Source organism: Hipposideros armiger, unplaced genomic scaffold (assembly GCF_001890085.2).
Source record: "Hipposideros armiger isolate ML-2016 unplaced genomic scaffold, ASM189008v1 scaffold_108, whole genome shotgun sequence".
In the NCBI taxonomy this organism is placed as follows: Eukaryota; Metazoa; Chordata; class Mammalia; order Chiroptera; family Hipposideridae; genus Hipposideros; species Hipposideros armiger.
Window position 1 is genome coordinate 3,456,383 of NW_017731458.1, and position 24,675 is coordinate 3,481,057.

Genomic DNA, 24,675 nt, shown 5'->3' on the forward strand with positions numbered 1-24,675 from the left:
GTTCCTGCTGCTCAGAGCTGGCATCCCAAGCCAACTCTTAACCAACGCGCCACTTGACCGGCCCGGATGTGTGCTGTTTTTTAAAGTCCTCCTCAAGGCCCGGGAAGCTCCATGTTCTGATTTGGATGAGCCTGAAAGCAGGAAAGTAGAAAACAAACTTAACACTGGTTGGTACAGAATTACAGAATGCTAAGGAAAATTAGGCCCAAGATTCAAATTCAAACTCAGTTAACATTTATTAAAACAATAAACTAAGTTCTTTTCCCTATGTCATATAATATTCTGAACTACCCTGCAAGGTAGGTAGTGCTCTTGCCATTTTTCCGATGAAGAAATTGATATTCACACACATTTAGTCATTTGCTTAAGTTTATATACCTGGTAGATGATGGGACCAGGATATGATCTCTACCCTTAATTTCAGCAATCTTTGCATTTGACTATGTCGCCTATATTTTGTAAGCCTTGCAGTTCTCTTTCAAAGTGTTTGTTTTGTTTTGCTGTGGAGGTAAATGGTAAAAATAGAGTTAATGATTCTAAAGGGCCCATTCTCCACCAAAATGCTCCCAACCAGTACTCACACAAGTGGACTCAAGTTCATGAAATGTTTAATTTGTCGAAAAGGATTTTCCTTTTGTCAATGCCAATAGCCAGGTATAGATAGTGTAGGTATAGTATATATAAAAGTGTCAGCCTGTTATTAAGTTGGCAGTTACTGTTTCTCAAATTTCTTGGTGAGAGAGTTACATAATCTCACTACTACCATATCCCTACCTATATAATTATCTCTACACTAATTTCATTCCTCATCTGCCCATTCATGCCCCAAAATGGTGAGATAAAACTCTCTGCGGAAACAAGGTGGTATATATAGAGAGAAATCCAGTTATAATCGCCTTTTTAAAGGTACACCGTGGGAGGAATGGAAAATGGAAGAGATGGAGCTGATGCTTACTCTGTCTTCTCTAGGTGGAAATGAGTAAATGGGCAGAGCAGTGGCACATGGCTAAGAGCCTGTTTGTGGAAAGGTTTAAGGCCCTCTGTAAAACCACATGTCTAATTTCTTATCACCATCTCCCCTCCTTCCCTAGTCTTCTTCAGGCAGGCCGTGAGAAGCTGCAACAATGTCTGATTTTGTGGAAAGTGAGGCCGAGGAGTCAGAGGAAGAGTACAATGATGAAGGCAACGTGGTACCCCGGGTCACCAAGAAATTTGTGGAAGAGGAGGATGACGGTGAGGAGGCCCCAGCCTCAGGCTTCTTCCCACTATTGCTAAGCTTTGGATAGTTGGATTCTTGCTGATGAGAAGCTCAGGCTAAGCACAGAAGTTCTCACACATGAGGTACCAGCTTGAGAATTTTCAGTCATTCATAGAAAATATTTACTGAGCATCTGTCTGCTGTATGCCAGGCACTGTGCCTACAACTAAGAATACAGAAATCCAGACCAGCTATCATGGAGTTTATATAGTGGGAGAGGACATACGGTAAAGCAATAAATAAATACATATGTAATGTCTTCCTCTTTTAGAGACTTAGCAGTGTTGGTATTTATACACCCACTTTCCTATTTCTCTGGCCAAACCCAACCTTTAGGGTCATCAGCAGAATAAAACCGTGAAATGGCTTTAAAAGCGGAAAGGGAAGCGTAAGTTTTATCAAAAGAATTATGGATCAAAGAAGGAATGTAGCTGCTGAGTTGATTAACCGAGAGGAAAACAAAGGTTATTGTTGGCTGTAAAGTCTCTAGTTATGATTTTGAAGAGCCAGAGTAATTAGGAGGATCATCATTTTTAAAGACAGATGGTGAATATGTAAAAGAGAAAACCCTTCCCAGATGTTTCTGCTCTTAAGTCAACGGTCATGTTTTTGCATCTTTAGATGAGGCCGAAGAGTGAACCTAGCACCCAGGTCATTAGGTTCAGAGCAGCTGGAGAATCACAGTTAAGGGGGTGGCCCTGCCCCACCACCAACCTGTTTCTCAAACTCCATGCCTCAAACCCACATGTTTTCCAGATGAGGAGGAGGAGGAGAACCTAGATGATCAGGATGAGCAAGGCAACCTGAAAGGCTTTATCAATGATGATGACGATGAAGATGAAGGGGAGGAGGATGAGGGTAGTGACTCTGGTGATTCAGAAGATGATGTTGGTCACAAGAAGAGAAAACGCAGTGAGTAGTAGTCTCTCCTCAAGTCAAGTGAGGCTGGGGTGGACATTGCAGTAAAAAAGGGGCCACCCTGTCACCATAGTAACACTTTGTTTCCTCCAGCATCTTTTGACGACCGCCTGGAGGATGATGATTTTGACCTCATTGAGGAGAATTTGGGTGTCAAAGTCAAAAGAGGAGTAAGTGTCATTCTGTGTCTCTCTTCAGGGGGAGGTGAGGTGGGGGCGGTGAAGGAAAAAGCCCTAGAAATGCAGGGACTCCTGGGGAAGGCAGCATATCCAGAACAGCTTGAGGAACTCCCAAGAAGAGAGGTGCCTCAGTATCATGTGCTGTGGAGCCTAGATTTGCAGCAGATCTGGGTGCCTGTTAGAGAAGGCTTGTTGGCATTTCGAGGGTGGGCTCTGGGCCTCAGAGCGTTTTACTTAATGTGTTCTCTCCCGTCTCCCTTGGTCAGCATACCTGGTGGGGAATGGGAGTGAGGCCGGAGAGCAGGCATCCTTATGCTAGTCCCCTCAGACCCTGACGAAGCAGGTTTCCCCACCCCTAGCAAAAATACCGACGCGTCAAAAAAATGTCAGATGACGAGGATGACGACGAGGAGGAATGTGGCAAGGAGGAACACGAGAAAGAAGCCATTGCAGAAGAGATCTTCCAGGACGGGGACGGGGAGGAAGGGCAGGAGGCCCTGGAGGCCCCCGTGGCCCCCCCAGAGGAGGAGGAGGAAGATGATGAAGAGTCGGGTATGTGCCTCAGGCAGGGAAGCCAATGCTTGGAGGAGTGTTGGGATTTCCCAGCCCCTAGGAAGAGGGTGAGAAACAATTCTTCAGCTACAGTCCCCTAGCATTTGACACAAAGAAGTTCCTTTTTAGGAGCCTCCCAACTCTTTTCCTCACTGGCCACTCACATAGTAGGAACTAAAGCTATTTAAGTCCTGGCCCATCCTCTGCCTCTGAGCACTAAACCCCTTTATTTCCTAACCAGACATTGACGACTTCATTGTGGATGATGATGGACAACCTCTGAAAAAACCTAAGTGGAGGAAAAAGCTTCCTGGATACACAGATGCGTGAGTAGGGTCTGGTACGAGGTGGTGATAACGGCATCTGAGTGGACCCAGTCAGGAGAGAGGTCAGAGGCCTCTGCCCAAAATGGGACATTCCAAGCTCTCAGCCATTTTGCTTCCCTGCCTCAAATAACCTTTGCTAGGCAGTGATTTCATACTGCTCCGAGAGGCCCTGAAAGCTCTCTCTGCGTTCTAGGGCCGCCATGGGATCCAGGTGGGCAAGGCTCCAGCCTCCCTCTGAAACCTGCAGCTCCATGTTTATTTGTTTATGTGTTGGCCTTCTAAATGTAATTTTGTTGGAAGAAGATTTTGCTTTAAGGGAATACCATAATACCTCAGCAGAAGAGAGATCCACTGCACAGGATACGGACCCATCGGCCCTGTTGCTCTTTGATCCCTGTGTCTAGCATGTGCCAAAGATGGGCTTTTTATTCTCTATAAATAATAGTTTCCCCAGAAATATTCCCCAACTAAGCCTTCATTCCACAGCAAATGTGCTTTTTTGCTTACCTTTCTCTTAACCCTCTTAGTTCCCTTGGGGCAGGTAAAGGACCTGTGCAGGGGTTGCATTTCTCTCCTTTCACCAGGACCTGGGACAACTCCTGTTTGCTCTCCCCCACAGAGCCCTGCAAGAAGCCCAGGAGATTTTTGGTGTGGACTTTGACTATGATGAATTTGAGAAATACAATGAGTATGATGAAGAGCTGGAGGAAGAGTATGAGTACGAGGATGATGAGGCTGAGGGTGAGATCCGAGTTCGCCCCAAGAAGACCACCAAGAAACGCGTGAGCCGCAGGAGCATCTTTGAGATGTATGAGCCCAGCGAGCTGGAAAGCAGCCACCTCACAGACCAGGACAATGAAATCCGAGCCACTGACCTGCCTGAAAGGTTTCAGGTAAGAAACTTCCAGCCTCTATCTTTCTGCTGATCTGTCATCACCTGTGCTAAACCTCTTTGCTGCAAGGGGTATAGGAGAAAAACAACCTAGCAACAGTCTGATAGAGAATGGTATCTAGGAAGTCGGCCTTGAACCCCATCTGACTAAGGGGTACAGGGAGTCCAGCTCTTAGAGTAGGGAAGATAGATTCTTGTGTTGCTTATGGTTCTTGATAATGGCACTCTTTCTTTAGCAAAATAGGAAGTGCCTACTTTTTGCCCCGATGACACTCTTCCAGGTACTGAAAACTTGTGCCTGCGGAGCACACGTTTTTGTCAGAATTGGTGTGTTTTTTTCCTATATGGGAAACGGGATAAAGTCAGGCTCACTCTGTTGTCTCATCCCTTGCAGCTCCGCTCCATCCCAGTCAAGGGGGCTGAAGATGATGAACTGGAAGAAGAAGCTGACTGGATCTACAGGAATGCTTTTGCCACACCAACCATTTCTCTGCAGGTACCCCCCCGTTTTGAGATCCTTATTTTTGACATGAACCAGAAGTTGAGGAGCTGCTCCTCCCCTGCCCCAAGCATTTGTGTTCCTCGTCTTGAACTCTGTGTGTGTGTGTGTGTGTGTGTGTGTGTGTGTGTGTGTGTGTGTAGACAAGGTCATCTTGTGACATGAAGCAGTCTTATGTGTGGTAAGAGAAAGCAAGTAACAGTGTTGTTGCTGTTTTTTTCCTTCCAACCGTAGGAAAGCTGTGATTACCTAGACCGAGGACAGCCAACCAGCAGCTTCAGTCGAAAAGGGCCCAGCACAATTCAGAAGATTAAAGAGGCCCTGGGCTTCATGCGAAATCAGCATTTTGAGGTAGTACTTCTAGGTGTTGTGGCCCATTTCTAGTGGTTAGAAACTCAGCTAGGGGATGTGGGAAAAGGTAGCTACCTAAGTCAGGTTGGGAGCCCCCTTCTCCTGCTCTCAGCAGTGGTCCCTTGACTCAAGAAGTATGAGGCTAGGGGCCGGCCAAGTGGCTCAGTTGGTTAAGAGCTCACTCAAGAGTGTGAGCTCTGAGCAACTAGCGGTTCGTCAATTCCTGGCCTGAGCTGAGCTGCCGCTGAGCTGCCAACAGGTGGCAGGATGGCTCAGCTAAAAAATAAATTAATTAAATAAAAAAGAAGTATGAGGCTAAAGGAGACTGGTGATCAAGACCATAGTGCTACCCTGTCTGCAGCATTTATTCCCCTGTGGTGTGGAGAGCATGTACCCTAGATGGGCCTGTGAGAGAGGGCGAGCTTCCAAACTGATGAATTTCCTGGAGCTGTTTATCCCTTTGACAAAGGGGATCCATACAGATCTTTCTCCTCTGGTTGACTGCAGTTTCCTTGCCACTCTAGGTGCCTTTTATTGCCTTCTACCGAAAGGAGTATGTGGAACCTGAGTTGCACATCAATGACCTGTGGAGGGTGTGGCAGTGGGATGAAAAGGTAATAGGCATCCATGTCCCCCAAGGGGCTGAGGGCTGGACTGGGCACCACCACTGCCAGGGCCCAAGCTGTCTTGGCAGCCCAAATCCCCCAGGTCTGTCACACTTTGCCCAGGGTCTCCTGGTAAGGAACAGAGCAGCCTTGAGCCTCCAGGGCTGACCATCAGCCCTTACTCCTGCCCTGTCCTGTCCTAGTGGACCCAGCTGAGGATCCGCAAAGAGAACCTAACGCGCCTGTTTGAGAAGATGCAGGCTTATCAGTATGAGCAAATCTCTGCCGACCCTGACAAACCTCTTGCTGATGGCATCCGGGCTCTGGACACCACCGACATGGAGAGGTACCATATTCAGGCCCCCCAGGAGCAGCATAACCTTGCAAAATTCTCAGGGCTTGTCCCATAGAAACCCAATTTGTCAACACATCAAAAGTGACCTTTCTGACAAATTTGTGTTATTCATATTGGTATAAAAGGTTAAGAGGACCAGATATTTATATTTGTTAGTCTGTATAGTCTACGTGTGTAAAGCTACATGGGAAACCAAATTATAACCAGAAAATACCTTGGAGAGCCTGGAATCAGAGTGGGGTGGGGGTGAGGGACAGATGATTTTAGTGGCCGGTGTCATGAGGCTGGGGAAAAGGGACAAGGACTGTCTCATAGACCCTGAACTTTGCTAGAGACATGCTACCCCATCTTCTTCTCCCTTTTTGTTTTCAATTCTAACAACCAACCACCATTTGTTCGGCGTATTCTTCCTTTAGGATGCCTTGGTTGCAATGGTCATGGTCTGGGACAGTTGTGTGTCTATAATAAGTGGAGAATACGGGCACCCGTCCTAGTTGGGATCTTGCCTCATGGGAATTGGACCTTTTGTAGCAGAATTGGAGTACACCCTTCCTTGGTGACAATCGAGGTCTTGTGTCCTTCCTTCCAGGCTTAAGGATGTACAGTCAATGGATGAGCTGAAAGATGTCTACAGCCATTTCCTGCTTTATTATGGTCGGGACATCCCCAAGATGCAGAATGCCGCCAAGGCCAACCGCAAGAAGCTGAAGCGTGTAAGGGAAGAGGGAGATGAGGAAGGTGAGTGCTGGAAAAGAAAACCCAGGAGGCTTGATGGCCATGCGTCTCCAAGGATGCCCTTGGCTGAGCACCCTTTGGGGCTTCTCTATATGTGTCAGATCCTTGGGAGTGATTGGAAACTAGAGCACTAACTTGTGTTTTCCTCCCAGGTGAAGGTGAGGAGGCAGAAGATGAGGAGCAGAGGGGGCCAGAGCTCAAGCAGGCTTCCCGCCGAGACATGTACACCATCTGCCAGAGCGCTGGCCTAGGTAAAAGCCAGCTGCTTTGTGACCTGGGCATTTTAGCCTTGAGCAAAGGGAGTTTCCTGATAGTCACTGGTGGGTAGAAAGATGACTTAAAGGACATCTGAGTGAATCACCAATCCAGTTCTGAACACTTGCTCCCATGACCTGCACCACCCCACAGAAATTGTCCAGCCTCTCCCTAAATTCCCAAAGGAATGGGAAACACACATGATCAGAGGGAGGCATTCTATCCTATCTTTGGGAAGTTCTTTTATTAAACTGTAGTTTCCACCTTACGTGTGAGCCCAGGAGTCACATAGAAATTTTCCATTTATTCTGCCTCATAATAACCCATCAGATGTTTCAAGTCAGTGTTTTCATTGTTCTTTGTAAGACATCCTACTCATCATGACCCCTTTAAAGTCTAGTGCCAAGAATTGCTCTAGATCTAAGAGCGAGGAGCCTACCTATTTCTTTACGCTTCACTCTCCTGTTTGCTTTAGATGGTCTGGCCAAAAAGTTTGGGCTTACTCCTGAGCAGTTTGGGGAAAATCTTCGGGACAGCTACCAGCGGCATGAGACAGAGCAGTTTCCTGCAGAGCCCTTGGAGCTGGCTAAGGATTATGTTTGCAGGTAGGCATGCAGTAGGTAGCTGGAAGGAGGAGGGACCTGAGGGCAAAGACACCCAATCCTGAGCTCCCCCCTTTTCTCCACAGCCAGTTCCCCACACCAGAAGCTGTGCTGGAAGGTGCCCGCTACATGGTCGCCCTGCAAATTGCCCGAGAACCCCTTGTCCGGCAAGTGCTGAGGCAGACTTTCCAGGAGAGAGCCAAGCTAAATGTAAACCCCACCAAGAAAGGCAGAAAGGTGAGCTCTGGGTGAAGGGCTTTAATCCAGCGTGGGGCCCAGCTCTCTGTTGGATTGACCTGAGTTTCTTGTAGCTGAGCTGTCTGCCTGAGAGCAGAGAACAGTCTTTCCTCCCAGGGTCAAGCTAGCCTATCCGTAGGCTGATGATTCCCTCTTGATGCGTACAGGACGTGGATGAGGCCCACTACGCTTACTCCTTCAAGTACTTAAAGAACAAGCCTGTTAAGGAACTGAGAGATGACCAATTCCTCAAGATATGCCTGGCTGAAGATGAAGGCCTGCTCACCATTGACATCAGTATAGATATGAAGGGGGTAGAAGGGTAAGCAAAGTTCTGGGCTGGGAGGAGGACATGGGGGGGGGCTCTTTGGGGAGGGCTTGGTGAGTAGTCTATTAGAAGAAGGGGTCCCTCAGGAATGTGAACCAGTTTCAGAATTGAGCAAGCCATTGTTCCTGGCTCACTCACAGTGTTTGTGGACGTCTAGCATCACCTCTTCTCCATCCCTGAACCACAGTGTTGTCTCTTCTTAGCTATGGCAATGACCAGACATATTTTGAAGAGATCAAACAATTCTACTACCGAGATGAGTTCAGCCACCAGGTGCAGGAGTGGAACCGGCAACGCACCATGGCCATTGAGCGAGCTTTGCAGCAGTTCCTCTATGTGCAGATGGCCAAAGAACTCAAGAACAAGCTGCTGGTTGAATCCAAAGAATATGTCATAAAGGTGAGGACAGAAACTGATGATCTTTAGTCCTACGGTTTCCCCAAACTAGAGCTGAGAATGAAGGAACCCCTTAATAGTAGTTCCGTGGTTAATAAACATTGGGGGCAGGCGGAACATAATCTGAGAGTGCAAACAAGGCTTTGGGTCACTCCAAGACCTCCCCACTTGAAACCCCCCCCCCTCCAATCCATACATTCTTTGTTTATTTGACTGTCCTGTTTGTATTCTTCAGTTTCCAAAAGCAAGGTATGCCTTCAGGTTGTAAGCTTGCCTAGGGTTAGGAACATGTGAGCATATGAATACAACCCTTACACATGTGTACCTCCACCTATTTCCTTAGCACACTTGGTGAGCCTGATGGCTTTAGTGTTTGGTGTATCTCTTCCCCAGGCTTGTAGTCGAAAGCTCTACAACTGGTTGAGGGTGGCACCCTACCGTCCAGATCAACAGGTAGAGGAAGATGATGACTTTATGGATGAGAACCAAGGGAAGGGCATCCGAGTCCTAGGCATTGCTTTCTCCTCTGCCAGGTAACTGCCTATCCCTGCCCGCCTGGCACCACCTGTACCTGATTTTTAATCTTATCCTTCTCTTATTCATATCCTCATATTGCTGATTATCACACGGTTCTTTTCCTGTCTGGCTGGCAGAGATCACCCTGTGTTCTGCGCCTTGGTCAACGGTGAAGGAGAAGTGACAGACTTCCTCCGGCTGCCCCATTTTACCAAACGGCGAACTGCTTGGAGAGAGGAAGAACGGGAAAGAAAGGCAAGTGGCTGGGATTGGTTACCAAGTTTACATTTTAAGTACATCTTATAATTCAGTGGGGATAAGTGTTTATTGTCTAAGCAACATCCTGTGCAAGACCCTGATTATCTCTGACCTGGTCATTGACCCCTCAAATCCCAGGATAAGTCTCCCTTCCATAGGCAGTAGATGGCACTCAAGTTCTGGTGCAGAATTGAATTTACTTCTGGCTTGAGGCCAGTTCCTAGGCCTTATGTTCTCGGAAGCTGCTGTTACTGCCTCTGTTGTTAAAGCATCTGGGTCAGCCTGTTCCAGGAGCTGAAAGCCACTGAGGCATTAAGCCAACCTTTTCCCTGCTTTAGCTTGTCAGTGTCTCTTTTTCTAAGGAAAGGAATTTGAATTCATCTCGTGTATGTTTCTGATTTTTTTAACCTAATAGTATCTTTCAATTTTGTTGAGAGTACCCCATTCTAAAAAGTAATGTTTAACAACTTTAAAAAAGAAATCTTGGAGATCAGAATAGTCCTGACTGCCAGGCAGTGGTTTATGTTAAGACAGAGTCAAGTATGTTTGGTTAACTTAACCACAACCCAGTATAAGCCAGAAATATAATAATCTTAGAAAATATTAACAGATGTATAATATTCAAACTGGAAGTCCTAGGTCTCTTATTTTGTGTTCCATTTAGTCAACGTGTGATACGTCATTGTTCTCTGGTCTTATAAGGTCTCAAGCTGCATAGGGAGCGAGAACTGCTTGAAATCTCCCTATCTTCAGAGCCATTCAACTCCCGGTTTTTTTTTTCAATCCAGGCTCAAGACGTTGAAACCCTGAAGAAATTTCTTCTGAACAAAAAACCTCATGTGGTGACAGTTGCAGGAGAGAACAGGTTAGGGGCACCAGGGAATTGGGCCAGGCATGGTTTAAAGTCACTTACCCTTATTGTCGAATCTGCCATGTGCCTGCATAGATCCTTGATAGCATCCCCATCCCTAGTGGTTATCCCTGGGAATGTTGTACCTCTTTGTCTTCAAAGCTCTCCCACCCTCCACTCCCCATCCTAATCATGAGACTATCAATCGCTGAGAAATTATGCAGAAATAGTGCTGACCAACACCCCTCATCTCTCCAGGGATGCCCAGATGTTGATTGAGGATGTGAAGCGCATTGTGCATGAGCTGGACCAGGGGCAACAGCTTTCTTCGATTGGGGTGGAGCTGGTTGACAATGAGTTGGCCATTCTCTATATGAACAGCAAGAAATCGGAGGTAATGCCAGATCCCCACCCTTAGGACCTGCACAGGCAAGAGCTATCAATCCCAGGGAGATTTAATAGGGAAACAAAGATCATTAGGACACAGGACTATACCTGTTCACTTACCCATGCAGAGGTTGTCCATTTTGTCAGTCATGGTTCAGACTGGGAGCCCCAGAGATTAAATTGGTCCCCAGAAAAACAATCCCAGAGGAGAAGAGAAAGTGTCTTAAAGCCAGAATGGTTTGGATTTCCTCTTGCTGTTGGAGCTGAGGAGGCTTTATGGCCCTGCTGACCCTCATTTGACTCCAGGCGGAGTTCCGGGATTACCCTCCAGTGCTGAGACAAGCCGTCTCCCTGGCTCGGCGCATCCAGGACCCTCTGATTGAATTTGCCCAGGTGTGCAGCTCTGATGAAGACATCCTGTGTCTCAAGTTTCACCCGTTGCAGGTGAGTTGGATTTGACAGGCAGGGCTACGTGGGCAAAATGGCACAGTGACCTTATCCTTGTCTACTGTATGTCAACAGGAGCATGTGGTGAAAGAGGAGCTGCTCAATGCCTTGTACTGTGAATTTATCAACCGAGTCAATGAGGTTGGGGTCGATGTCAACCGTGCCATTGCCCACCCTTATAGCCAGGCCTTAATCCAGTATGTCTGTGGCCTGGGACCTCGAAAAGGGACCCATCTTCTGAAGGTAGGACTGGATTGAATCAGAAAATAGGAACAGGTCCCGTTTCCTTGAGCCTTTACACTATGCCAGTATGATTTGACAGGAAGGCAAAGGTTTCAGAAGGTACAGGGGACTTTGTCCATAGCCATCCAGCTAGTGACAGAGTTAGACTTCAGACCAGGTGGCCACCGCTGTGCTCTTCACTGTACTGTAGTGACTCATGGTAAAGGTAGCCGTAAGTGATGACTTAAAACAGGCAGAGGAAGGAGAGAGTACTAGACACAAACCTCAGGATAGTGGGGTTTTTCAAAGTGGGAAGAAAGGGATTTCAGTTAGAGAGGAGGGTATGCAGGGAGATTCAAAAGTATCAATATTCTTTCCCCTAAAGATGAGTAATGGGTACCTGAGTGTGTATTTTATCATTAACTTTTAAGCCATACACTAGTCATATATTATCTTTGATAGTTATAACATACTTCATTAAAATAATTGTTTTAGGGGGTGACTGGTTAGTTCAGTTGATTAGAGCGTGGTGCTCATAACACCAAGGTTGCCGGTTCGATCCCCGCATGGGCCACTGTGGGCTGCGCCCTCCCTAAAAGAGTCAGCTATGCCATTGTAGCATGAAAGCAATGTGTAACCAATAACCATGGCTGTTCCCCAGTAAAATTTTAAAATAATAATAATAGTTTTAGCAGCAGGCAGTGTGATAAAGTGCTCAGTTAGATCCTGGGGCATGGGGACAGAGTTCCCATCATGGAGTGTCCCAGAAACCTGAAAGCAGGCTGGGAGGTGGGGCCTGCCCACTGCTCTGGCTCACTCCTGGCCTCTCCCCTAGATCCTGAAGCAGAACAACACCAGGCTCGAGAGCCGGACCCAGCTGGTCACCATGTGCCACATGGGTCCCAAAGTCTTCATGAACTGTGCTGGCTTCCTCAAGATTGACACAGCCTCCCTGGGGGACAGGTGATGCCCTCAGCCTGGGTGAACCAGGAGGACTCCCCTGGGGCTTTGCTTTGTGGGTTAAGGGCATTAGGGCTGCCAGAGGGCCACCAAGCTATTTAAATTAGGAAATGTTTTAAAGCAAAGGTGAAGAGCCTTTATTCAATCAAGAGCCTCTGACCTATGGAAAAGATCGGTTAAATTATGTGAAGCTTTTTTGTGAGAAACAAAAAGAACCAACTTAGTTTATAAATTAAGCACAGAAAACAACTTGGTTCAGTAAACACAAACCTGTTCTGTATGGTGTGTCGTGGCTAGATAAGCGTGGAAATAGCATGGGGAATGGAAAAGGAGTGGGAGGGGTATGAGAAGATAAGGAAGGGGGAAAGAGATTCAGTATGTTTTGAGATGATGTTATTGAGAGAAAGTTCTATTCACTTGGACTTTGGACTTCACTATTGACCTCTTCCTCTCCAGAAGTTATCAACTCAGTCTTTGGAGGATCTTTTCCACGGGCACATAGCTCCTCATTCAGTAATGGAAATCAGTGGGGAAATAGGCTTCAAGTTCTAAAACTTCATTTTCCACCCAGCTTTGCTGTAACACTCCACGAATAACATAGGTCCATGTGAGTGCACGGGCAAGACTAGCCTGGGAAGGCTTTATGGGGGAAAATAGCGGTCAGCAAATTCTTAAAGGTCTTTTTCCCCTTCTTGCTTTATCTTATGATAAGACTTGTATAAGTTCATTATATAAAACTCAACATATAGAAATATTATGCAGAAAGTAGAAGTCCCCCATAATCCCACCCCCCAGAGATAACTATCATAACAATTGATGTATACTACAACTTTTCTAAATTTTATTTTTTGCTATGCATTTACTAACTACCCATTTGCTACAAAAATGGGCTCATACGATTCATAGTGTTTTGCAGTGCATTTTTCACATATCAGCATATCGCGGCCATCTTTCCATGTCAGCACACATAGATCTACCTCATTCTTTTTAATGGCTGTATAGTATTCTGTTGTATGGAGGTACCCTAATTTATTTAACCGGTTTCCCCATTGGTGGACATTTGGGCGGTTATTAGAATCTTCTTGTTATATATCTTGCCCCTTTTCTTCCTTTCCTTCAGCACTGACTCATATATTGAAGTCCTCGATGGTTCTCGAGTCCATCCTGAGACCTATGAGTGGGCCAGGAAGATGGCAGTGGATGCCCTGGAATATGATGAATCAGCTGAGGATGCCAATCCTGCAGGAGCCCTGGAAGAGATCCTGGAAAACCCAGAGCGACTCAAGGACCTGGACTTGGATGCCTTTGCAGAAGAACTGGAGAGGCAGGTGCGTGACAGTGTAGAAAGCGTAGCATAAAAACCGTCGTTCCAAGTGGCCTCGCTGGGAGGAGACTCAGACAGCAAGTATCCTGAGAAACCCCCAATGCTATCAGCGTGGGAGACTTGATCTTCTCTTTCCCCTCCCCGTGCTGTACTGGGTTTCTCAAGGAAGTTTTCTGTCTACTTGTTAATGAGCCAAGGAAGTCTCAGAGACTGCTACAGTCGTTGTGGGGGCAGGAGGGAGCTCGGAGGGGCTCAGTAGCAGTTTTCTTCTAGGCCATCTTCCTCCCTTCCAGCGGTGCAGCTTCGCATTTGTTGTGTTTTATACGTTGGGGTTCCATGAAGCATTTTTAGTGTAGAACAGTGTTCCATGACTAAGAAGTTTGGAAATCTTCTTTAGTTCGTGTTGAAGGAAATGAGGAAGAGGGAAGCCCTGACAGGAGCCGCCTGGCCTCCTTACATGGAAAAGCTCGGGGCTCAGGTTGGGGAACAACTGCAAGACTCTTCTTAATGGGCTTCTTCCCCAGGGCTATGGTGACAAACATATCACCTTGTACGACATCCGGGCAGAGCTGAGCTGTCGGTATAAGGACCTCCGGACAGCCTACCGCTCTCCAAACACAGAGGAAATCTTCAATATGTTAACCAAAGAAACACCAGAGACCTTCTACATTGGTAAATTCTGGGTCTGCTTTTTAGTTGGAGGAGGATAGGTAGGGGTCGGGAGGATGCGTTTACTGTATACATTCAAACCAAGCCACAATTCCAGAGGAACAAGGCAGGTTTGTACTGTACCAGGGGAGCTTTTAAGAAAATTATAGAGGCCTTTGGGCCTTTGGGCCTTTTGAATCACGCTTTTGCTCAGGCCCGCTCCTAACCATTTGGAATGTACTTTCTCTTCTAATAATGGCCCTTGAGCCACTGCCTTCTGCTCGGGCCCGCTTATACCTCTTTGAACTGTACCTTTTCTCCTAATAAACTGCTCTTTCACCATTTACAGAAAAAAAAAAAAAAAGATTATAGAACACTGGGCTAGAAGTCAAAACTGAGTCCAAGGTCAAGTTACATTATAACCTGTGAGATCTTCATGAAGTCACTTTTATAGGCCTCATTTTCCCTTGTTATCAAATCAGGGGAAGATATCCCTTCTCAAAGATGGGAGGGAAATGAGTGCAGATGCTGTAAGAGATGTCTGTCTCTAAAGGGTTGGTGGGAAGGAGTTGCCTCTCTGGTTCTCTTAGCATGCTGCCTGTTGTCTACCCTTCCTCCAGGGAAGCTCATCATCTGCAATGTCACTGGCATTGCCCACAGGCGTCCACAGGGTGAGAGCTATGACCAGGCAATCCGAAACGACGAGACAGGGCTATGGCAGTGCCCCTTCTGTCAGCAGGACAATTTCCCCGAGCTAAGCGAGGTATGTGCTGTAGTGTTGCCATGGTTACTGAATTTCCTTGAGTGAATGGTCTCCATGCTCTCAAAAAGAGTCGGGAAGGGGATATTTAGATCATGCTTTACCAAATGAATACACAAAGAAGGAAGAGGACTGGAGCACATTTCAGGTCTAACATGAAGTCCCTCCATATGCCAGTCAGAAATGATATGTGTGCTTTCTTCTATTCTGGCTCAGTCTGTAACCCTTGTTCCTCATTCTCTGGGGAACTTGTTCAACCAGATTAAAGACATGAAGACATGCATTTTTTACCTGCAGGGTAGGTAAAGTGTCCCTATGCTAGTTAGAAGATATCTGTAGGCTCCCTTCAATTTTTTTTCATTATCCACACACATTTTAATTTTTTCCACATTCTTCTAGACATCATCTGCCTTTCTCATGGTCAGAACTCATTAAAGCCACCCTGAAAGCTTTTTCTGGGTCTTCAAATGTTGGGCAGATTGTAAAATACATTTTCTCAACTTTACCCAATAAAAAGCTGGTGGGATTTTCTAGGATACACAGAAAGCCAAGGGCCACCTGGCTCACTAAAACAAGTTGTTCTGAGGAGACTGACATCAGTGTTTCTTTTGCCCAGGAAGTCAGAATAAAATGGGAGGGAGGGGTCTCGGTTGCAGCTAGAGGGGCATATGGATTAGATTAACATAAAAGATTGATTTGATGGCCAGTGGTGCCAAACATGAGCTATGAGTCAAAGAACACTGGGGATGTTCAAATTCTGTGTTCATGGTTAGCTAAGTCATTGTGTTGTCAGACCATGATACCAGGTGTCAATGGTAAAATAAATTACAACACCCCTAGCAGCTCTTTTCTAAATGTGTGATCTCCAGAATCCCGATGATCAAGCTCTTCTACTGATGCTCTGTTTAGGTCTGGAACCACTTTGACAGCGGTTCGTGCCCAGGCCAGGCCATCGGTGTCAAAACACGGCTAGACAATGGTGTAACCGGTTTCATCCCCACCAAATTCCTCAGTGACAAAGTGGTAAAGCGACCAGAGGAACGAGTGAAGGTAGATGAATGACGGCTAAGGCATCAGTTTTCAGCTGCCTAAATTGAGCTCTCTTTAACATTGGGTCAATGCCACTGGAAGTTAAGCTCTGTCCCCAGTGGCTGCTGGTGGGGAGAGAGTTTTAGGAGGATTTATAACTAGTTGGAAGAAGCCAGGGCAAGAAGCATCTGAATGCTTTTGTTCACTGCCTTGTGAAATTTCATCAAGTTACCAGCCCTTTGGGAGAGGGCTCTGTCTTCCTGTGGGGGAAGTTGTGGTTTAGTCCAGCGGGCAGGAAGCAGGCGCCAGCATTCCATGCTGGGAGACACAAAGACTAAGCTCCCTTTCTGTTCTAGTATTCTCCAACTATTAATTATGTATGTACACACTAGGTATCAGCACTTGACATTCACATATGTTGTCTCTAATCTCACCACCTGATGGGAAAGGAAATATTACCTTCTTTTTTTGGAGAAATTCAAGTGCCTATTCCAGGATCACCCCATTAGTTAATGATATGTCTGGTACCAGATCTGCCAAATTCTCTGGTTCTAAGTATTATGAACCCCTGAGAACTGTAGACTTAGGAAGGCTGGGAAAAGACATTCCTAATAAAGGAAGCTAGGGAGGTTTTCAAAAGGAGAGCCCTGCAGAGTGACTGGCTTTTGCCACTGTTCAGAGAGACTGGCTCATGTCAAAGGTAAAGTACGGAAGACAGCTATTATTTTGCTTCCCCTCCAAAAAAGGGCAGCCAGATTTTGATCGCCTCCTCGAAACAGTAACTAGGCAACTTTATGGGAGAAGGGAATAGTGCCAGTGACAGGATAGGGTCCAATAGACTCCAGTTGGTTTTTCTGCCTAGAGTGGGAGGCATCAGTACAAGACACAGCCTGTAGTCTGCAGACCAGACTTGACCCCGAACTCCTCATCTGCCATCCATTAGCTGGCTGGCTTTGGGCAAGTCACTCCACCTTTCTGCCCGGACTTTGGTTTTGTCAAATGTAAAATAGGGCATCGGGCTAGATCATCTTTGTCCCTTCCAGCTCAAATGTTCTGTGGATCTAGGTGGGAATGACTGTTCACTGCCGCATCATGAAGATTGACATCGAGAAGTTTAGCGCAGACCTGACCTGCCGCACCTCAGACCTCATGGACAGGAACAACGAGTGGAAGCTGCCCAAGGACACATACTATGACTTCGATGCCGAAGCAGCAGACCACAAGCAGGAGGAGGATATGAAGCGGAAGCAGCAGCGGACCAGTGAGTATGCCTACCACCACACCTGTGCACCCCAAGTCTTGGCAGCTCTTCTGCAGAATGCACATGCTGATGGGCGTATCCCTTGCTCAGCCTCCTGGTGGGAGTGAGTGCTCAGCTTTGAGGCGCTGAGGTCTGGAGACATCATGAAAGGGAGTGATTGGCAGGGCTGGAAACCAGGATCTTCTTGGGTCACATTTTCTTTGCTAATGCACTGTGACTTTTGTTTTTTTTTTATTGGTGAATTGGAGGGGAACAGACAAGTTGCTGTCCTTTGGTTCTTCAGTCTAGTTGTGAAGGACATCGCTACACTGGCCCATGTTGGTATTATCATTGCGCTCTTCCTGGGTGAGGCAGTTGCTCTCCAGCCATTGGACGGCAGCTCACGCCAGCTGCCAGCTGCTCACGCTGGCTGCCAGCCACTCACAGTAGCTCACGGCAGCCCACTGCAGCAAGGGCTGCAGCCTATGCCATCGCTGGCGACTGACAGCAGCCCAGCTCCAGGTCGAGCTGTTGTTCAGCATCTTAGCTGTAGAGAGCGCAGCGTCACTGACCCTCATGTGGGATCCAAGCCGCAGCCCTGCTTCTCAGAGCTGGCATCTCGAGCCAACTCTTAACCAATGTGCCATTCGGCTGGCCCCACAGTGACTCTTAAAGCTTCCTTCTCTCAGCACCATAGGAACCCAGGTTAACACATCGTTCACATCAGAGAATCCAGGCCCAGCGAGGGTAAAAGAGTCTCAGAATTCGACAATGGATCAGAAATTAAGCCATGGTTTGTCCCATTGCTGATGATTCCGTCTCATTCCCTGATCTGTACTTCTTTACTGCCTTCTTCAGCATATATCAAGCGAGTGATCGCACACCCATCCTTCCATAATATAAATTTCAAGCAAGCAGAAAAGATGATGGAGACCATGGACCAGGGTGATGTGATCATCCGACCGAGCAGCAAGGGTGAAAATCACCTGACAGTAACCTGGAAGGTCAGTGATGGCATCTACCAGCATGTGGACGTGCGGGAAGAGGGCAAGGAAAATGCCTTCAGCCTGGGAGCCACCCTGTGGATCAACAGTGAGGTGAGAGCCAGCCCCTGCTCACTTCCCATACTCACTCCTGCTTCCAGAAAAAAGCCATTTCTAGCTGCTGTCACCTGACATTAGTAACTTGTATGCATTGTATGTATTTTAGCTTCACAGCCCCAAACAGGAGATTGGTTATAAAATGGGGCAATTGGTATTAATTTTGTTTATTTTGCTCCCGCCCCCTTTGTCTTCCAAGTATTGAAATAGAGAATATACACATGTAGGCGCATATACATGTTCACACACACACACACACAAGTCAGGTTTCTCTGTCCTGTTTTCAGTGGAGTGAAATATTATGAAGCTCCCTATTGTTCCCAAGCACCAGGGGAGAATCAGAGTTATGATTTAAATAATTTTATGCCTTGTAAACTTTAAATCTGGGGACGACTCAAACAGATGGATAAATTGAAGGGACTTTGCAATGGAGTAAGGCTACAGCAGGGATGGGAAGTCCATCCCCTCCCATGGGTTCTCTTCTGAGTGGATTTGATAAAGGGCCAGGAATCTCAGCTCTGGATAGGACCTTTACTGTCTTCCCACAGGAATTTGAAGACTTGGATGAGATTGTTGCCCGCTATGTCCAGCCCATGGCATCCTTTGCCCGGGACCTTCTGAACCACAAATATTATCAGGACTGCAGCGGTGGGGACCGTAAGGTGAGCCCAGGGCCCCACAAGGGATAACACGTCCCAGTCACTTAAGGATGTATGGTTTCCCATCAGTGTAGGGGTCGCTCAGCTGGTGAAGGAGGTGTACATCATGTATGCACCAGACATTGTGTACCGAGCATGCTGCTATCCCAACCTCTCCCCCTCATTCTACCCCCAGAAATTAGAGGAGCTGCTCATCAAAACTAAGAAGGAGAAGCCCACCTTCATCCCTTATTTCATCTGTGCCTGCAAGGAACTGCCGGGCAAGTTCCTACTGGGATACCAGCCCCGGGGTAAACCCAGGTGAGCACTGGGGTCCACAGACAGGCTAGCAGTGGAGTTAGAGGCCCCAGAGCAGTACTCTCTCTGGTTCTGCTTGACTGCCTTTTTCCTTTTACCTGTTTAGAATAGAGGCAGAGGTGGAGGCGGGGAAAGAGGATGATGATTTAGAGGCAGAAGGCAAAGATTCAGTAAGAAAGACGCTTTCCTCAACCCTGGGAAAAGGAGTTCCCTTCGCCTCTTCTTCCTCTCCCAAGGAGTGATGGAAATCATCAGACACTCTTCCCACCTGAATGGCAAAGATGGGGGCCATCACACTGGTCTCTCCTTTTCACTCTGCTTCACCCTAGCTAGGGCTTGCAGCACATGGTGGCTCACTGTTGCTCTAGTATGGTAACTTCTGCCCACATTGAAGGGGTGGGTCAGGAGAGCATCTCTTCTTCCTACCATTGACCTGCTCTGCTCCCTTTCTGTATGACTGACAGGCTGGCCCTCCTAGGTGTTCCTTTGTCTGGGGGCCTCTAGTGCTCACCCTGAATCGGACAAAGTCCAGTTTCCTTAGACCTGCTTTCTTTGTGTCTGTTACCCAGACTGATAGCCGTACCAGCCTCCTCTATAGCCCTGTCCTCCCTTTGGCCTTTGGCCAAGGCCTGTGCATTTCTGTTCTGATCCCTGTACTGCCTGCATGTGATGCACGGCATAGACAACATTAGTAAAGGGCTCAGTGGCCAGATGACACTTTATGGACTCTGGACCCTGCGCCATCTTGGACCCATCTGGAATATTGTGCTTGTTTCTGAGAAGCCTTTTCTCATTCACCAACATGCTTCCAGAGGGTGGCACCCAGGGCTCTGGGGGGGTCGGGGGTGGTGGGTTGGAAACTACCATGAGGAACAGTTGAGCAAATGGGACCTTTAACAGGAAGCAGAGCCAGCAATGTAGCTTCCCGTGGAAAGGGGCACAGACTCCTAGTGTTGCAGAAGGAACAACACTTGAGTAGATTTAGGAAGCAGGTTTCAGCTTGAAATAAAGGAGAACTTTGCCACACTTAGCATTGTCTGTTGACAGCTGTCATTTACTAAACACAACTCTATTTTAGGTGTTGTGGGATAAGTGCTTTACATGCACGGAATCATTTATTCTTCCCGCCCACCCTATAGGTATAAATACTGTTATCCTCATTTTACAAATGAAGCTGAGAGATTCAGGTGTAGTCACTTTGGACAGTCATACAGGTGATGAGTAGCAGAGCCAAAACTGGAACTAGAACTGGGGCTGAACCCAGAGCCGAACCTCCCATCCACACTGTGCTCTGCAGTGGCAGACTAGCCACCTTCAGAGGCGCTTCCAGATTCTGACTCATGGGGAGTGGTGTTTAACTGCCCTGGGGGACCCCTTCCAACCCTGACACTCTGTGACCTCAGTCTCACCCTCACCTGCAGGGTGCTGCCATCATACTGCAGCCCAGGATGGCAGCCCAACCCCCAGCAAGCCTTCCTCTGGCAGCCTGTACATAGCACACCAGGGGCTGCTGACGCCTGGCTTTGACTATACTCTGCTCTGCAGTCCTCGCCTCCCCAGAGAGCAGCCTCCTTTTACAGGGTCAGGGACTGGCTCTTTGATCTCTCCTTTCCCCCAGCACCCAGTGTGGCAACTGCACATGGTGGAGATCTGTTCTGGCCACTCTCTCACAGCTGGCCCCAAGTGGTGTCTGATGCATGTTTCTTTCCAACATCCCAGGATAGAATATGTAACGGTGACTCCAGAAGGATTCCGGTACAGGGGCCAAATCTTCCCAACTGTGAATGGACTTTTCAGATGGTTTAAGGATCATTACCAGGATCCTGTACCAGGTGAGTCCTTCTCACTCTGACTCCCCTGACTCCTGGGGGATGGCTGGAGGGACACCTAGGCTCTGAATCAAGGTATCACTAGCCTGTGGGGGGGCGTGAGGCGCAGGCTGTCGTTGCAGCTCTCGTAACTCCTGCTCCAACCTCCCAGCATCAGGAAGGTCCTCCAACCACTTTGCCTACGTAGCTTCCTTTTTTTCTCAGTACTTCCTCAGCTCCCTAAATTATGAAAACAGAAACATAACTGACTCAGGCTGTTTCCTATAGGCATCACCCCCAGTAGCAGTAGCAGGACCCGGACACCTGCTTCGATCAATGCTACCCCAGCTAACATCAACCTTGCAGGTAAGGAGCTCATGCCTGGGACCGGGGGTCCGAGGGATAAAGCTGGGACAACTTTAACCTCTAACGTGCCCATCCCCCACCTACGTGTGTTTACAGATCTGACACGGGCCGTGAATGCCCTCCCTCAGAACATGACTTCGCAGATGTTCAGTGCCATTGCTGCTGTGACAGGCCAAGGACAGAATCCTAATGCCACCCCAGCCCAGTGGGCCTCCAGCCAGTACGGCTATGGTGGCAGTGGAGGGGGCAGCAGCGCTTACCACGTATGTGCCTTGGAGGGGAAGCTCTCGTGGAGGGTGGGGAAGAATAAAAGGGAACCGTCATCCTTTACCAACTCATATCCAAATACTGGCCTCTGGCAGTGCCCACACCTTTACATGCATAGATGAGCCTTAGGAATTGTCTCCAACAGATGCTGCTTTTCTCAGGCCCATTTGAGAGGAAAGGGAATAAGATAAGGCCTGACCTTTCCACAGTCCTTTGGGATCTTTGGAACCCTTAAGCTACTGGAAACCTCAAGTGGTCAGGACTAGTAGGCCCCCTCATTGTACCTGATCCCATCCCATTGGCCTACCTCTGCTGTTCAGAATCATACGCTTCTCAGGAGAGGGTTGGCTGGAAAGCTCTATGCTGAGCCTAAATTTTTAGCTTGCCAGTAATTCATAGGTAGGCCAAATAGGCCCCAAACCCCTCCCCATTTAACTGTTCACCCTTCTCCAGGTGTTCCCAACGCCAGCACAGCAGCCAGTGGCCACACCACTAATGACCCCCAGCTACTCCTACACGACCCCGAGCCAGCCCATCACCACACCACAGTACCACCAGCTACAGGCCAGTACCACCCCACAGTCCGCCCAGGCCCAGCCCCAGCCCTCCTCCAGCTCTCGGCAACGGCAGCAGCAGCCAAAGTAAGTATATGGATGGTGGCATGGAGCTATTAGTAGGGGCAGGGGGCTGTCAAGAGGCCAAGGGGCTTAACATAGGCAGGTGATCTGGATCTTCTGAGAGCCATGACCCAGGTGATGTCCCCACGGGACTGCTTTCTGGGAGAAGAGAACAGGGTGGTAGGTGGCCATGGCTGCCACTTTTAGGTATAAGGGCCATTTCTGCAAGGATAGATGTTCACCAGTGATTGGTGGGAAGGCTCTAGTGAGCCCCTGGAGAGTCCCGATCTCAAAGGCCCCTTCTCCCTCCCAGGTCCAACAGTCACGCAGCCATCGACTGGGGGAAGATGGCAGAGCAGTGGCTGCAGGAGAAGGAGGCAGAACGGCGGAAACAGAAGCAGCGGCTTACACCTCGGCCCTCCCCCAGCCCTATGATCGAAAGCACCCCTATGTCCATTGCTGGCGATGCCACCCCGCTCTTGGATGAGATGGATCGGTAGGGGACCTGCTCCTAGGACTCTGGTTACCTCTGAGGCTGGAAGAGGCCTGCCTCACTCCTTGCCCCTCTTTTTCTGTCCATAAAGTGGCACAAATTGACGTTCTTTTTGGTGGTTAGCCTGCATCTATGACAGGCTGGAAGGCCACGTGAACTTGAGCTCAGTGTACACTAGTCGACAGTTCTCCCACTCCAGGCACTTACCAACCACCTGTCCTGGGACCAGGCTGGGAGAAGAGTGTGGCAGGGAGGAAGAAGAGGAAGATGATAATGAGAGTGGAACAGTTTTGTATTCTACTCCCTACAAGCCATTTTGAGCTTCTGCCCTCACCTGACTCTGAGCTGTGACCGGGCACCAAGCTCAGCACATGAGTCTCCCCCAGCTCTTGTGGGGAGACAGATGCTATTTATTCAGTTTGGGGCAGGAAGGAGAGGATGGGGAAGTATTTCCGACCCTGATGCCAACAGCTTGGGTGGCTATCAAAGCAGGATTGCAGGGGACATAGGGTCGCAGTGCTAACCTGCCCAGCCCCTGCCTGGCCACCCTCACCCAACTGCTGTCGCCGCTGCTTCCTGCCTGTCATTTGAATAAACAGTGTTTTTACAGAGCACTTGGCAAAGCTTCTCTCCAACTCTTTGGCTCTTGAGGAGTGGCTTGTAAAGCAATGTTTGGAGCTCTGAGGGCTCCCCTGACTCCCACTTCCAGGCCCTCAGAGGCAGAAAAGCAGGCAGCTTCTTCATCAGATTGCCTGGGGTCACATTCCTGCTCCACTTCCCAGCCCTATGACCTTGAGCACTCTCCTATCATTTCTAAGCCAGCTTCTCTGTAAAATGGAGATGGTGACACCTGCTTCATCAGGGCATCTATGAGGACAGAATGAAGTGCTTACCCCAATGCCTGGGACCGCATAAGTCCTCAGTAAATGTTAGCCGCTGTTATTCCACTCAGATACAGCCACCCCATCCACTGTGCCTAACATACACAGTGCCCAACGTACAATGGTTCGACTTAACGATTTTTTACTTTATGATGGTGCAAAAGCGATACATGTTTAGTAGAAACCATACTTCAAATTTTGGATTTTGCTCTTTCCCGGGGCTAGTGATACACATTACAGTACACGCTTGTGATGCTGGGCAGCAGCAGCAGAGCGCCCAGTCAGCCGCGTGATCAGCATGGGCATGGTGATCAGCCACCAATCCTCCACAGTGTGGTTCATCATGTTAAGTGCTTTTACCCAGCTGTAGGCTAACGGAAGTGTTCTGAGCACGTTGACGGTCAGCTCAGCTAAGCTGTCGTGTTCAGGTGTATTAAATGCTTTTTCTACTTAAGGGTATTTCCGCCTTACAGTGGGTTTATGGGGACGTAAACTCCTATGTAAATCAAGGAGCACCTTTAGACTTCTGTGGCACATTTGAGAAAGGCCACAAGTAAGTTTGGGTTTCTTAGCTTGAGCCCCTGCTCCTCTTTCTTGCTCCCCTTTTTACCACCTGTGCCTTGGTCTCTGATAGTACTGCTACACAGGTCAGGTGCATCTGGCCTAGGATGGGCCCCACGCTCACCTGCTCCCCCTTACACATACTGGCCCTGGAAAAAGGAGCTGGGCTGTCACAGGGTAGGCTGGTCCCTGATCTCCCTGTGTCTTCACAAGGGTTTTGTCTCACAGCTCTGAATTGGTGCTGGGAAAGTTAGGCCCTCCCACTCCCTTTCCTCTGCTTGGGGCTCAGCAGAGAAGTCAAAATGGCCACTGCTGCCCAAACTTGGTGAGCTCCCTTCCTTGCTTTTCTTCCTTCAAGATCTTTTTTGCTGTTTGTTGGCAGGAGTTGGGGGTGGGGAGGGGCTGGCCTTCTGCTGGGAGCTCAGTTCAGTTCCCTTTAAGCACAAAAATTCCAGAAGGGCCTAGTAGGAGCAGGGCCACACAGCTGGGAGATCATG

General features: G+C 48.2%; 1 protein-coding gene across 1 annotated transcript in view; it reads left to right on the forward strand.

The window, feature by feature from the left end:
• The window catches only part of SUPT6H (SPT6 homolog, histone chaperone and transcription elongation factor), a 30,335-nt gene extending 6,985 nt beyond the window's left edge, over positions 1-23,350 (forward strand). Inside the window, exons 2-37 of the mRNA XM_019647043.1 lie at positions 1,092-1,233; positions 2,015-2,170; positions 2,270-2,346; positions 2,715-2,907; positions 3,149-3,233; positions 3,853-4,126; positions 4,520-4,621; positions 4,859-4,975; positions 5,500-5,589; positions 5,784-5,926; positions 6,525-6,673; positions 6,823-6,921; positions 7,401-7,530; positions 7,614-7,764; positions 7,932-8,086; positions 8,296-8,491; positions 8,882-9,021; positions 9,142-9,259; positions 10,051-10,127; positions 10,371-10,506; positions 10,806-10,943; positions 11,022-11,189; positions 12,004-12,131; positions 13,249-13,456; positions 13,977-14,124; positions 14,721-14,863; positions 15,770-15,910; positions 16,955-17,150; positions 17,988-18,226; positions 18,778-18,891; positions 19,064-19,188; positions 20,905-21,017; positions 21,282-21,359; positions 21,456-21,622; positions 22,080-22,267; positions 22,557-23,350. Coding sequence (XP_019502588.1) covers positions 1,125-1,233; positions 2,015-2,170; positions 2,270-2,346; positions 2,715-2,907; positions 3,149-3,233; positions 3,853-4,126; positions 4,520-4,621; positions 4,859-4,975; positions 5,500-5,589; positions 5,784-5,926; positions 6,525-6,673; positions 6,823-6,921; positions 7,401-7,530; positions 7,614-7,764; positions 7,932-8,086; positions 8,296-8,491; positions 8,882-9,021; positions 9,142-9,259; positions 10,051-10,127; positions 10,371-10,506; positions 10,806-10,943; positions 11,022-11,189; positions 12,004-12,131; positions 13,249-13,456; positions 13,977-14,124; positions 14,721-14,863; positions 15,770-15,910; positions 16,955-17,150; positions 17,988-18,226; positions 18,778-18,891; positions 19,064-19,188; positions 20,905-21,017; positions 21,282-21,359; positions 21,456-21,622; positions 22,080-22,267; positions 22,557-22,743 — 5,178 coding nt within the window. The 5' untranslated portion in view covers positions 1,092-1,124 and the 3' untranslated portion in view covers positions 22,744-23,350. The remainder of the gene's footprint in view (positions 1-1,091; positions 1,234-2,014; positions 2,171-2,269; positions 2,347-2,714; positions 2,908-3,148; positions 3,234-3,852; positions 4,127-4,519; positions 4,622-4,858; positions 4,976-5,499; positions 5,590-5,783; positions 5,927-6,524; positions 6,674-6,822; positions 6,922-7,400; positions 7,531-7,613; positions 7,765-7,931; positions 8,087-8,295; positions 8,492-8,881; positions 9,022-9,141; positions 9,260-10,050; positions 10,128-10,370; positions 10,507-10,805; positions 10,944-11,021; positions 11,190-12,003; positions 12,132-13,248; positions 13,457-13,976; positions 14,125-14,720; positions 14,864-15,769; positions 15,911-16,954; positions 17,151-17,987; positions 18,227-18,777; positions 18,892-19,063; positions 19,189-20,904; positions 21,018-21,281; positions 21,360-21,455; positions 21,623-22,079; positions 22,268-22,556) is intronic.
• Positions 23,351-24,675: the final 1,325 nt, after the last annotated feature.